At 46.3% G+C, this 13,104-nt stretch overlaps 4 protein-coding genes across 4 annotated transcripts; 2 read left to right on the plus strand and 2 right to left on the minus strand.

The window, feature by feature from the left end:
- Positions 1-8,079: 8,079 nt before the first annotated feature.
- Positions 8,080-9,022, plus strand: J4E87_000181 (uncharacterized protein; the record flags this gene model as incomplete). Its single annotated transcript, XM_049371840.1, has 2 exons — positions 8,080-8,300; positions 8,362-9,022. The coding sequence occupies 2 exons, from the start codon at positions 8,080-8,082 to the stop codon at positions 9,020-9,022; spliced, it is 882 nt and encodes a 293-aa protein (XP_049237974.1).
- A 71-nt stretch (positions 9,023-9,093) lies between these two features.
- On the minus strand, positions 9,094-10,038 carry J4E87_000182 (uncharacterized protein; the record flags this gene model as incomplete). Its single annotated transcript, XM_049371841.1, has 1 exon — positions 9,094-10,038. One exon carries the CDS (start codon positions 10,036-10,038, stop codon positions 9,094-9,096), a length of 945 nt encoding a protein of 314 aa, XP_049237975.1.
- A 332-nt stretch (positions 10,039-10,370) lies between these two features.
- J4E87_000183 (uncharacterized protein) lies at positions 10,371-11,709 on the plus strand (the record flags this gene model as incomplete). The annotated part of the gene is made up of 3 exons (XM_049371842.1): positions 10,371-10,467; positions 10,526-10,963; positions 11,021-11,709. The coding sequence occupies 3 exons, from the start codon at positions 10,371-10,373 to the stop codon at positions 11,707-11,709; spliced, it is 1,224 nt and encodes a 407-aa protein (XP_049237976.1).
- Positions 11,710-11,852: 143 nt separating this feature from the next.
- Positions 11,853-13,042, minus strand: CYS17 (Cysteine synthase 1; the record flags this gene model as incomplete). Its single annotated transcript, XM_049371843.1, has 2 exons — positions 11,853-12,850; positions 12,904-13,042. 2 exons carry the CDS (start codon positions 13,040-13,042, stop codon positions 11,853-11,855), a joined length of 1,137 nt encoding a protein of 378 aa, XP_049237977.1.
- Between the last annotated feature and the right edge of the window lie 62 nt (positions 13,043-13,104).

Here is a 13,104-nt window from a genome sequence, read left to right on the forward strand (position 1 = left end):
TATCTAGCTTTATAGAGCGCTTTTTAGAGGCTTAAGCTAACTTTACTTTTAATACTTTTACTACCTTTCTATTTACTTATAGTATTAGGTAGTTATTAATATTAATAGTAGAAGCTAGAAATAATTAGTAGAAGTTCTATCTAAAGATTAGAAAAGATAAGAGTACGTACTAAAGTAACTTTCTAAAGTATTACGCGCATTAATCTAGCTCTATAGCGCTTTTATCTAGATATTACTAATATTTAGTGTCTATAAAATAGAATCTATTAGCTATATTTCTTATATATTCTAAGGTTTTACTACTAAAAGATCTAATATACCTTTTTAACTATAAATTTACTAAAGTATATCTTAAATATAGTAAGAATTATAAGCGTATACTTACTAAAGAACTAAGTTAGCTTAATTAGCTTATTATTATAGTAGTAGAGTTTAGCTATCTTCTAGATATTCTATTAGTAAAGCTAAAGAATAACTAGTATTTAGAGTAGTATACTATATAGAGCTCTTACTTTATATAGATAGCTTTAAGAAAAGTAGTAGTAAAAAAATAGCTATAAGAGTAGACTATATATAGCTTAGTGCTATTAGAGGTATTTTTCTTAGAGAGTATAAACTAATATTATTAGTAGAAGTAGTAGAATTTCTAAGATCTCTAGAAGAAATAAGCTATACATACACTACTTATTTTCTTATAAAATAAGTATTATAGAGTCTTTCTATTATAGTTATAAAATATAATTCTATATAGTAGTATAGTTAGTAAAGTCTAGACATAAATACTAGAAAAACTAAGATCTTAGAATAAAAAGCTAGAGAGATATTAGAAAAAAAAAGAAGTAAAGCTAAGCGTACTAGAAAAATAAAATAAAAAAGAAGTAATAGTAAAAGAAAGAAAATAAAAGAATAGAGCTCTACTTATATAACTTTATTCTTTATACTATATTTTACTTAGTAAATATTAGTAGTTACTAGAAAAGAATAAGATTTTAAATTAAAGGTCTAGAAATATATATTCTTACTCTTTTCTTTAAGTTATAGCTTAGTTTATTAATTCTTAAATAAGGTATAAAGAGATCTAACTTTAGCGTAGCTTTTTATTTTATACTACTCTCTCTTATACTAATATAGCTTATTACGCTTCTTTACTCTCTTATAAGAAGTTTATAGAATAATCTTAGAAAAAATAAAGAATAGAGATAAAGTATTACTTTTATTACTATAGTTATCTATTAGATTAATAAGGCCTTTAGAAATAAAGTAGTTATTTTTATTATTACTATTAATACGCTTAAGTGCCTTTTTATCTTCTTATATAACTTTAATATTACTAGTTTTAATAGTATCTAGAATACTCTTACTAGTTTTAAGCGTAGTATTATTATTTTTACTAAAGTTATTTATAGTAGTATTAGTACTATTACTACTTAAGCTAAACGTACTTAAAATCTTAATAGCTAGAGTAGTAGCTAGTTAAATAGTAAAGTAGTTTATAATATAGCTATAGATTCTAGTAAAAGTTTTACTAGAAGTAAAGCTAAGTTTAAAAAGTAAAGTAGTTAGTATAAAGTAAGAAAGAAACTAAAAAAAAGAAGGTAAAGCTTATAAAGTATAAAATTTAAAGTAAAAAGTAAGTAAGTAAGTAGTAAAATATAGTATATAAACTAAAAATTAAAAGTTAACTTTATACTACTTAAAGTAGCTACTAAAAAAGTAAGAAAAAAAGCTTATAAATTTAAAAGTTATAGCTAAAAGTAGAAATATTATACTAAACTTTAAAGTAAAGAATAAAAATATAATTAGAATTAATAAGCTTTAAAATAAAAGACTAAGAAAAAAGTAAAAAAGAACTTATAAATTATTACTAGCTTATTAACTACTAAATTATAGTAGTATAAGTAGAAAGGTAAAAAATTAAAGAGTAGGCTTTAAAGTAGAAAGTTAGTATAAATATAGCTTATTTAGATAAAACCTTATAACTTATAAAGCTAGTATAGTTAATATAGAACTAGTTTTAAGCTATAAAAGTAAAGTAGTAAACGTAAAAAAAATAAAATAAATAGTAAAGAGTCTTATTACGCGTAAATTTAATTAACTTAGCTAGAGCTATAGTTATAAGTAGTAGTTATTATAATAGTTATAATTATCTAAAAAACTACTTCTTTTAGGTAAGTAGCCTAAGCTTTACTAGTGCGTAAATTAAGCTAATAAGTAATAATTAGTAAATATAAGGATTTTACTGCGCGCAGTGAAACTTTACCCTTTATCTCTAAGCCGCCCCGCAGATGTTTTGGCGTATGTGTGATACGTCGCATGCATGTAGCTGCACGCACACTGCACGACTGTGCCACCAGGCGCTTACCTCGATGCTGGACAGCCCGACTGTCACCGGGCTTACCTCCGGCCTCACATCAGTGATACAACCACAAACTCAACCTGCATCCATGCAGAACGCCGACCTACACTTCTTCAGCCGCACCTGAAACTAACAGCTACGAACCACGATACAACAATGGGCATATAACGTCTTTCTCATTGATGCGCGGAAACGCAGAACACAAACCCTGGACACATTAGCGAGCGCCAAACAAGAAAATTGCAGGGGTCAACGTTGCCTTGCCGGTGAACACGAGCGTGGGTCGTAGGCGCAGAGATGGAGGACGACCAACAAGCAACATGTGGTCATGAAAGGAGTTCGGAAGAAAGTGTATACAGTCCCAAAGATTCACCGGGTTACACGCGAGACGATGGGCCAGCATTTGAGGATTTGCAGCAGGACAATGGCCAAAATGACGCTCACCCACGGGCAGACTGCAAGACCAAGGACGGATCGATTGATGATTGCAGTTCTGGACACTCTAGAACTCCAAGTGCAGATTACCGCGGTATGATCTTGACGAGTTCCACACCATCTCTCATCCTTCAACAACAGGCAAGACCCCGCACATCACTAGATGATCTACAGACCCGCCACCCCAGACGATTACCGTCAGAGTGCCGGACGACCAGCGCAAGCGCAATCGCTCTACCCTCATCTCGTTCCTCTTCAATAGATCAGCCGTCCATCCGAGATCTATGTCGGACTAGCGAACCCAAGTCCGTGGAACAATCAATAGTGCGACCGGAACGGGCAGCTTTTTCTGGGGGGATGCGCGAACGTGGGAGAGCAAAGTTCCGAGCAGATGCAGTCTCCGAAGAAGAAGCGATAAAAAGAGAAGAATCTCTGAAAGTGAAGTACAGAAACGCGAGGGATCGATCACCGCAATCGCGTTCACCAGAGCGTGAACCAATCAGGCAGCGACCCGAAGGCGATGCACCGCGACGACCAGAGCTGAGCAAGCTCTGGAAAGCAGTCTTAATAGCATTGGAGTCAAGCGGGAAACTCCGAAAAAAACCAAAGCAGCAACAACAGGAGGTGCAACAGGCGACGAACAGCAATGAGGCAGAGATCTATCGCATGGGTCTGCTCACGTCGGCCAACCGCTTTTCGAATCTACATCATGCTAGTGCCGTAACTACACGGCACATTTGGAGTTCACACATCATGTTATATGACATACTTGAGACACAGCAGCCTAGTGCCTCTACTCTCCAAGCTCTCTGGCCTGATGCACACTCGCGTTCGGCACCGACATATGAGGACTTCCGGAATACGTTGAGGCGTACTCCAGCTCGGTGTCATCTCAGAATGATCTTTGTGGAAGATCTAAATCCTTCATTGATTGATTACCTGGGTGCCACCTTCCAAATTCCACCAGGTGTGTTCGAAAAACATTTGGATGGGTCCGGCTTTGCAGGCGAATCATTCGATGACAAGAAGCCAGCGCGGTGGCTGAATCACTCCTCTAGTCCTGATTGTTCTTCACTGACCTGGTTCCGACCTGTAATTCCTTTACTTCCTGTGGCTTCAAACTTCCGCAGTCAGCTGCTCAGCAATCTACGTCCGAAAGTCAATTGCATGCTTGAAGGCTGTGGGAAGGTTCATAAGTTGCAAACAACTGCTAATATCTTGCGTCGCAACGTAAAATTGTGCCCAAGTCCCGGAGCTTATGTAAAGGGCTCTGACACCGAGTACCCTGTTGCATGGGAAGAGAGGGTAACAATATTTACAAGGCGAATTGACGGCTGTAAATTTGGTATGCGAAGGGAATTTCCCGAATGACTCCAAAACTAGTTGCAAATAATCTGACGATGCCAGCTATTGTGCTACTAGATCCGCTGCCCTTCACTAGGGTTGGGTGGAGTACCGATCAAGACCAGCAGAAGGATATCGCTCGTTCCAAGCTCAAGATAGTACGTGACAATGCTCTGAACACGGAGGAGACTCAGAGCCATCGCATTGAGAGCTGGGCTGCGCAACAACGCCCTCTCTCTACTGCAGCTGCGCATCCAGAATCGGCAAGATCTTCGCTCGCACCAAATGTAAATGTTGCAGTGGATGATCCGCTACCACATGCTGGTTTACCCGATACCCATCCCTGTAAGTATGAGCTTTCTCTGGAGCGTACATGTTTCCGCAACGCCGCACAGAGAGCGTATGAGAGACTTCCAATTCGTACCTCTCACGTAAATCGTGTTGGCAATCAGTCGTTCCACAGAAGCATCGACTTTCAGATCGCACATGTAGACGTCAGGAAACTTTACCGTCATCACGCCCAGTTGATTCACCCAGAAAGACTAACAGTTTGTTAGTCGTCCCAGCAAAAAAGCCTGCGGGTGTAACATTTCTGCACTCATCGGCGGAAGCTAAGATGAGCCGTGCACATGTCACGGGCGCTACAATTGACGCTGTAGGAGCGATATCATCAGCTCGTCAGCGGAGTACGAGATTCGCCATCGAACGGAAGTCAAGCCGGAACCGCAAAAGTGGCATCTCACCGACTAGAACCACACACAACACAGCAGACAAAATCGATTTGAATCGGGCAAGGAGTAACCATTCCGAGTACCGAGCCCACGATTATGACCGGGTAATTCCATATTATCCTATCAAAGCTGGATCCTCATCTTCCGCGATGCTTGGCGACACGTTTACCACGCTTGATATGCCATCGCACATCGAACGCCTCCATATACCTTTCTCCGTAATAGGCGAGTTTCAAGCTGCTTTGCAGTCGACAGGAAAAGGCAAGGAAACGATACACGGTAAGCGTCTCTGTACGATACGCATGAAAGACATACACTGACCTCGTGATCCTACTATTAGATCCACTCCAGATACTGTTCAGAATTATTCACGATGATTGTCATAATCTGACCGATGTCATACGCGATTCATTGCATTGCATACGCCAAGACACGCTGGATGAAGATGTCATGCAACAGCGGGTTACATACTGGAGAAGGCTGCTTCATCGCTTCAATTCTAGCCTTGCGGATGTGGACCAGCAACTGCGGTCCTTGATACATTTTCAGAACGATAAGGAACTTTTCTACCTTGGCGGCAATCAACGAAACGAATTACCATCGGAAAGACTCGCAAGAGACACGAGTCAAACCTTGAGGAACTGTCTCGATCTCGTCGAGAGATCTTCCACAGCATTGCTTACCGAAATGCAAATAGTTGACAGCCGACGAAGCATCGCGGAAGCTGAGAGCGTGTCCAAACTCACCGAGCTGGCATTCGTCTTTATTCCGCTGTCCTTTGTCGCAAGCCTGTTCAGTATGCAAGTCAAGGAACTGAGCGACGGAGTGCCACTTTACGTCTTCACGCTCGCTGCCATAGCCACTGTCTTTGTAGCTTACGCTATGCGCCTCAGTATTCGCAGCTCCCGCCTCATCGAATATAAGACCCAGATTCTAAGCCAAATTCACGCTGAATCGCACGTCCCGCACAATCAGCCAATACCAACACGCATAGTTTTAGGATGGTTGCACAACACTATCAGCAGGTTTCTATCGGGAACATCTACGAAGGTCTTCGCTGTTGTTTTCCCGTTTGTGCTCGTGGGAGCGCTTATAGCTACTCTTCTTAGCCCTATCGTACTGCTTTGGCTACGTGGGATTGACAGAGGCTTTACCATTGTGATAACTCTTCTTTTAGTCTCTTCGAACGCGATACTTTTCATCCCACTCGCGAAATTTGGGTACCGATCGCTTGGCACTAGTCCGATGAACATGATCCGTGACATTCGAAGGTGGCGTAGAGAGAGTCAAAAGAGAAGAGCCAAGTCAAAGAAAAAAAGAAGATATCCAGATCCAGAAGCTCAAGCTCGATCAGGAGTCAGTGGTAGTAGCGAGCGCGTCAGAGAACACGGTTCCAGATCTTCGGAAAACAACTTGAGCCATGCTACCAGTAGAGCGTGAGACTCATCTGCTACTAGTTCATGATAGATATGCGGGCTATTGAGCTTAGTCTACGATCGATAGCCCATCACTCAACGAGAAACGTTCCATAAACATGCAACTCATCCCTCGTCCTCCATCTTCCTGCTACGAATATCTTTTCACCCTCCCAGACGTGCACACCCAGCTCCTTCAGACCACTCTTGTCCATCACACGCCGACTCGCCGGGTTCTCAGAGTTGACAATCGCTCGTAGAAAGACTTTGTTGTATGGCTCCCAGAAAGATCTTTCTTTTTTGCAAGCTTCGATGAGTACTTTTACCGCACTCGTTGCGTGACCCTTACCCCAAGCAGAGGGTAGATAACTATAACCAAGTTCGACGGTGAGACATTCCCTTTCAAATGAGGAAGGAGGCAGAATGTCAGATCTCAAGGTGAGACTCCGATCGCCGAGAGATTTTACACCGATATGACCAATGAAGCGAGTTGGAATCGAGTCTTTGTCTGCGCTCTCGTGTCCGGGAGACAGGAGTAACTCGTGTACGGCATAGGATACTCGGTAAGACTTGCTTTCGCCTTCGCTGACCGTGACTGGCAGGGCGTATTTGGTGAACCTTTCGGTGTCTTCGGCGGTTTTGGCGATCCCGTCAATGCTGAGCGGAATTAATTCAGTCCCGGTGTACATGATGCACGGTATATGGTTGGCTGATAACAGAAGACGGGACGACCTACCTCCAAAATGCGGCCTTCTCGTCACTGCGTAGTTGGTGTAGCCACTCGAATTCTTGGCTTCCTCTCTCTGCTGCCATGATCCGCGTCAACTTTAGCTGCGGTGTGAAGATTGTGTGATCCATAGTTGTCAAATGCTGTGAGAGGAGGTTTCCAGTTCTCACAGGGCCTTCCTTATCAACCTTTATATCACTCTCTGGTCAGCCTCTGAAGGCTGATATACATCGGAATAGACTAGACGAAAGGTCCAATCGGCGTTCCTTAAGCTCGGTAATCACTGAATAAGGATTAGCGCAAGACCTCGGCTGTCCACGGCTGGACTAGTCATTCCGATGCTTCGTGACTCTTATGTCTGCACACCTCTGGGTAGAGGGCCTTGTTCCAGGCCCCAATGAGAATCGGCCGCGCAGAGTGCTGACACCCAACTAAAGTTATCTTCATTGCGGCTGTTCTGGGATCACACCCAGTCGTGCGAATCAGACGGCTTTGCGCCTCGACACCAAACTTCATCGAGCTAGCCAACGGTATGCTCACTGTATATTCCAGCCTACAAACATGCAACGATGAGTCAGTCGCTGACATGGTCGGCTTTGCTTACTGTCAAGCTTGACGCGCCCATGCCGTGGCTACATGCAGAACTCCGTACAGCATATAGCGCTTTATTCTAGATATGTTCTGATAGCGGTGGGTATATCCCATACCCGATCATTAACTGGGTATTGGATGCTCGAGCTCAAAATGAGTGCAGCCTTTTTCGTATGATTGCTTCTTTGCCGTGAATGAAGCCTTGGACTTGTCTTGCGTTGTTGGCTTTCGTCGCGGTCTCGTTGTTTGGCTCCTGCCTCGCTGCCTCACGCATGGCTCAGTTGGGATAGTCTAGGATGAACTCAAGATAACAGGACATGTGTTTACCGGCTGGTTTTGGAGTGACGGCACATGAATGTCTTGACGCGAGGAGACAGCAAAGGTGTGGGATTCTAGCGCCACTCATGTCTTGGCATTCCCGAATCGCCGACCGAACTTTTGGCACTGTCGCGACGAACACCTACATCCGCATCAGCACCAATGGCACACCCACGATCGCTACTAGCTCCTCTGAGCAGACTCACTATATCATCCATTGCCGCCTCGAGATCAGAAGTCCCGCGCTTCGCTTCAATACCGTACCAGACGATACGATGCGCAACCACAAAAGCCCAACCCAAGAAAAAGAAGAAGGCGCGGAACACGTTCTTGCAACATGACTTGAAGAAGGCAGAGAAATTCTCGCTTATCGATGCAATGCAGTACGTTCTATCTGGATCATGTACAAGGAAGTGCGAAGATCGAGGGCTGACGGTGGAACAGATATATCCGCGCCTTTGAAGTAGGCCGCAACCCGTCTTCCTCCAAATACGAACTACATGTACGCCTACGCACACTCAAGAACGGACCCGTCATACGAAACCGATTACGACTCCCGCACCCTGTCAAGACCGATATACGAATTTGCGTCATCGCCGCCCCCGACTCGAAACCCGCTGCTGAAGCACGAGCAGCTGGTGCTACGCTTGTAGGCGAAGACGAGGTTTTCAACCAGATTAAAGAGGGGAAGATCGATTTCGAACGGTGCATCTGCCACATTGATAGTCTGCAGAAGATGAACAAGGCGGGGTTGGGAAGGCTGCTAGGTCCCAAAGGCTTGATGCCGAGCACAAAAGCAGGAACGGTCGTTACGAACGTGGGCGTCACTGTCCGGAATATGACTGGTGGTAGCGAGTACAGAGAACGCCTGGGTGTGATTCGTATGGCAGTTGGACAACTAGGATTCACGCCAGAAGAGATGCAGAACAATATCAAGGGATTCATGGATGCGATAAAGAAGGAGATGGCGCAAATGAGCGATCGTATCACCAAGGAGATTCACGAGGTGGTGCTTAGCTCGACGAACGCACCAGGTTTTACGTTGAGCGGGGACTTTAAAGGACCGGACTCGATATCACCAAAGGAGTTGAGTGGGCCTTTGTAACTGTAGCTTTCTGGGGTGTATGACCAATGTACCATACCGAACGCCGTCGCTATGCTGGACAATATCTTCTCTTATGGTGACTTCAGTGTTTTGAGGACCTTGACTGCCTCAGCAGATTCCTCCATGTCCGCGTATATCTTCATGACTTTCATCACGCGACCAGCGTCAGACTTATTAGCAGTCTTGGCCTGCTGCAGTGCAGTACTCAGGTCCATCAACAATGTACTCCGCACCTTTGCTATTCTGGCCGCCTGGGCTGCCACGAATGGATGCTCACCCAGCTCTTTCTGCAATCCTAGCACCAACCGGTAGTGCACAACATTCCGCCTCAACTTGGCGATCGAGACGCCGTAACCCTCTTCTTCCTCGTCTTCATCTTCCTCGTCTTCATCTTCCTCGTCCTCGCTATCCGAGACCTCTTCTCCGAGGATGATCGTCTCGTGCCCCGCCGTCTCAATCAAAAGTTCAGCCTCCAATTCTTTGAGTCTAGCGTCGTAGTCGACCAGCCGCCTCCCCAAGTCAATCTTGGCCCTAACGTCTCTCCTCTCTTGTAGCAGCTCCCCGACTTCTTCTTCTCTCTTCCCCACGACACCGGCCAGGCCGTCAACTTCCTTCCTGAAGCCCAACAGTCCTACTCGTACCTCTTCTACCTTTTCTTCGCCGCCATGTAGACTGTTTCCCAAATTGAGGAAGTCTTGGTAGTTGCTGTTGACGAGGTCTAACAGCTCCTTTGAGAGAAGCTGCGATCGCGACCGCAGTTCCGAACGCAGGTCTTCGAGCGTTTGGTGTCGGTTGTGGAGCGTAGAGAGATATGTTGCTGGTGAGAAGTTCGGGGCGAGGAAGTCTGATCGGCGTAAGGGCGTCGCGAAGGGAAGGGTGGAGAGATTGTCTTCGTCGTCATTGTCGTTGTCGCTGGATGCGGAACGCGAGTCGTCGCCGAACTGGAGGACGTGGGTTAGTCGCAAACTCGCGTCATCTCGCGCACGATAAGGAAAGGCTCTTGGGGTTACGCACATAGAAGCGGCTCATAGTTGTTGTCTCAGCTCCATGTGGAGGGTCCTGCGAGAGGCTGTGCGTGTTGCCAGAAGTCCAAATAGAGCTATCGATAAGGTTGGGAGCATCGGAAATGAACCGAGGCCTCGGAACTCGACACGCATCTCATGGTTTGTAATGCACGCCATCTAGCGGCGTGGGGCAAAGCAAAGCGAAGACGTCAGTCGCCTTGCCTTCAGTAGCATTTACCCTTGATCTTGTATCTGAGTTCCCCTAGAGTCTCAATACTACCAATTCTAATCTTTCTTTCTCAGCATAGTGTGCAAGGCCAAGAGACGTCATAGTATACCAGACGATGCCACCGCAACCTGAGCTTCCCGAGCCAGCGCATCCAGAAGTAGATTCGATGCTGAGCCGCCGATTTGGAAAAGAGGTGGCCAACTACTTCTCTGGTACCTAGATAACCCACCTATACCCTTTCTGCAGCCCGTTTCTGACATGATTATGCAGGCTCCCCACTCAATCGCGTGGGCTTCCTGCGTCCCGACCACCAATTCCTCTCCTCGGCACTCAATCATCCCAGCACAACCTTCTTGCTATTCAACAAACTCGAGCCCCTTACAAAATCTGGGTCGGAGCTCGCCCGCTGCACCTTTGCCGACGTAAAACCACTCATCGGCGAGAACCCGTTCGAGAAGTCGGAGGAAGAAGTCATTGCGCAGTACAACTCGAGCTTGTACGTTCCACAGATAATCTTCTTGGGCCTGGACGAGCGGAAAGATGGATTCAAGTACAAGGAGCATTATAAAGGACAACCATGGTTCGCCGTCGATGTCACGCCCAAGGAGAGTGTGAAGGAGAAGGCAGAGGAACTGCTGGAGCGAATGACAAGCACGGGCTTGGAGTTTAGCAAGGGTAGAATGAACCTGAGTCTGCAGGCTGAGGAAGGTGCGTTGCCGTTGATCCATCTTGACTAGTCTGGGATCCTTATCTGACACTCCACAGCGGCCATCTATGCGGAAGCCCGACATCTCCTCGATTGGAACGAACGAAACCCTTTCTGCGCTTCTTGCGGCTACAAGACTCTCTCAGTTAACGCCGGTTTCAAGCGCACTTGCCCGCCTAAGGACATCGCGTCCGAAGTCAACCAAGGCGAGCGCCCACCCTGCGCGACCCGAACCGGTATCTCGAACCTGTGCTTTCCTAGAACAGACCCTACAGTCATCATGGCCGTCGTATCTGCCGACGGCACGAAGATCCTACTAGGGCGCCAGAAGCGCTGGCCTGCCCACTTCTACTCTACACTAGCTGGTTTCCTCGAACCCGCAGAGAGTGTTGAAGAAGCCGTACGTCGCGAAGTCTGGGAAGAATCTGGTATCCATCTCGGTCGCGTTGTTATCCACAGCACTCAGCCATGGCCTTACCCTGCCAATCTCATGATTGGCGCAATTGGGCAGGCCATTCCAGATGGAGAAACAATTCACCTCGGGCATGACGCTGAGCTGGAAGATGCGAAATGGTTCACAGCAGACGAAATCAGAGAGGCGCTTCGCATTGGTACTAGTGGACTTGGAGATGACGCTGGGCCAGAGTACAAGGAGGGTGGACTGAGATTGCCGCCGAAGACTGCCATTGCAAATCAACTGATAACGGCTGTAGCTAATGGATTTGCAAGCGGGAGCCCCATGATTTAGATGCGCAGGCTCGGCTATAATGGACATTCTATAGGTTACATCTTGTACAGTGTAGTAGTAGTACAATATAGAGGAGATAATCACGCAGACGCGTGTTTTGCTGTACATTCATGTTATTGCATTTTGTATATGCTTATGGTCTTCTACTCCAGTACGATGTATCGGCGCAACCGCTCAGGTATCGCATCATACAGCTTCTTCTGCTCCAGCCACTTCTTTGAGAAGAGGCGATCAGCATATCTGTATGCGCCATCGCACAGCAAAGTGACGACAGTTGATCCCTTGCCCATCTTCTCTGCCACCTCCTTGGCTGCCACGACGTTGAGGCACGAACTTGCGCCTAGGTATAGACCCTCCTCGTCCAGACATCTGTATACCATCTCAATGGTCTTCTCGTCGCTAATGTGTACTGAGCCGTCCAAAAGGTCAATATCAGGTTTCAGGTTCTCTGTTACGCGACCCTGGCCAATGCCCTCGGTTATCGAACCACCAGCTCGTTCCTGAAGCTTGCCGCCACTCTGGATGTAGGAGTGCAGTACCGAACCTGGAGGGTCAGCTAGGAAGCTCTTGACCCTTCCGCCACTCTTCTCCTTTAGGTACCGCGTCACGCCCGCAAGCGAGCCTCCAGTGCCGGTGGCGCAGGTAAAAGCGTCGAGCTTTCCACCTGTCTGATGCCAGATCTCGGGCCCGGTAGTCTCAATATGCGCCTGCCTGTTCGCCACATTGTCAAACTGATTTGTCCAAACCGCGTTCTCTAATCTATCCGCATGTCGCTTCGCCTGGTGGTTGTAGTTCTCCGGGTTGTCAAACGCCACTGCTGGTACCGGGTATACCTCCGCACCGAGTAAGCGCAACAAATCAATCTTTCCTTGCGATTGCGTGTTGGGCATGTAGATTACCAATCGGTATCCTTTTGAGCGACAGACGTGTGCGAGGCCAATACCAGTGTTTCCAGCGGTGCCTTCGATGACAGTACCGCCAGGCTTCAAGAGGCCCTGGCGCTCGGCGTTTTCGACGACGAAGAGGGCGGCGCGATCCTTGACAGAGCCACCGGGGTTTTGGAATTCGGCCTTTCCGAGGACATTGCAGCCGGTCTCTTTGGAGAGGCGCTTGAGGCGGATGAGAGGAGTTTTACCGATCGCTGTACCGACGGGTCAGTATAGATTCTCTGGGTATGCTTGTCAAGTACGGTACCATCTAGGAAACCCCGCTGTCCAATGCCTTGGGCTTGCGAAATGTGGATGGCGGTCTGTTGTGCAGCCTCTATTTGACTGAGGCTTTCAGCATTCCGCCATGCCGTAGCGGCGAAACTCCGCGCTGCTGTCCTGAACATTGTTGCTTTACAGAAAGAGGCAAACAAGTCAGCATGGGAAAGTTGGAGTACTAAAGATTCAC

The sequence above is a fragment of the Alternaria ethzedia genome (assembly GCF_023757985.1).
Source record: "Alternaria ethzedia strain BMP 0044 chromosome Unknown scaffold_1, whole genome shotgun sequence".
Lineage (NCBI taxonomy): Eukaryota > Fungi > Ascomycota > Dothideomycetes > Pleosporales > Pleosporaceae > Alternaria > Alternaria ethzedia.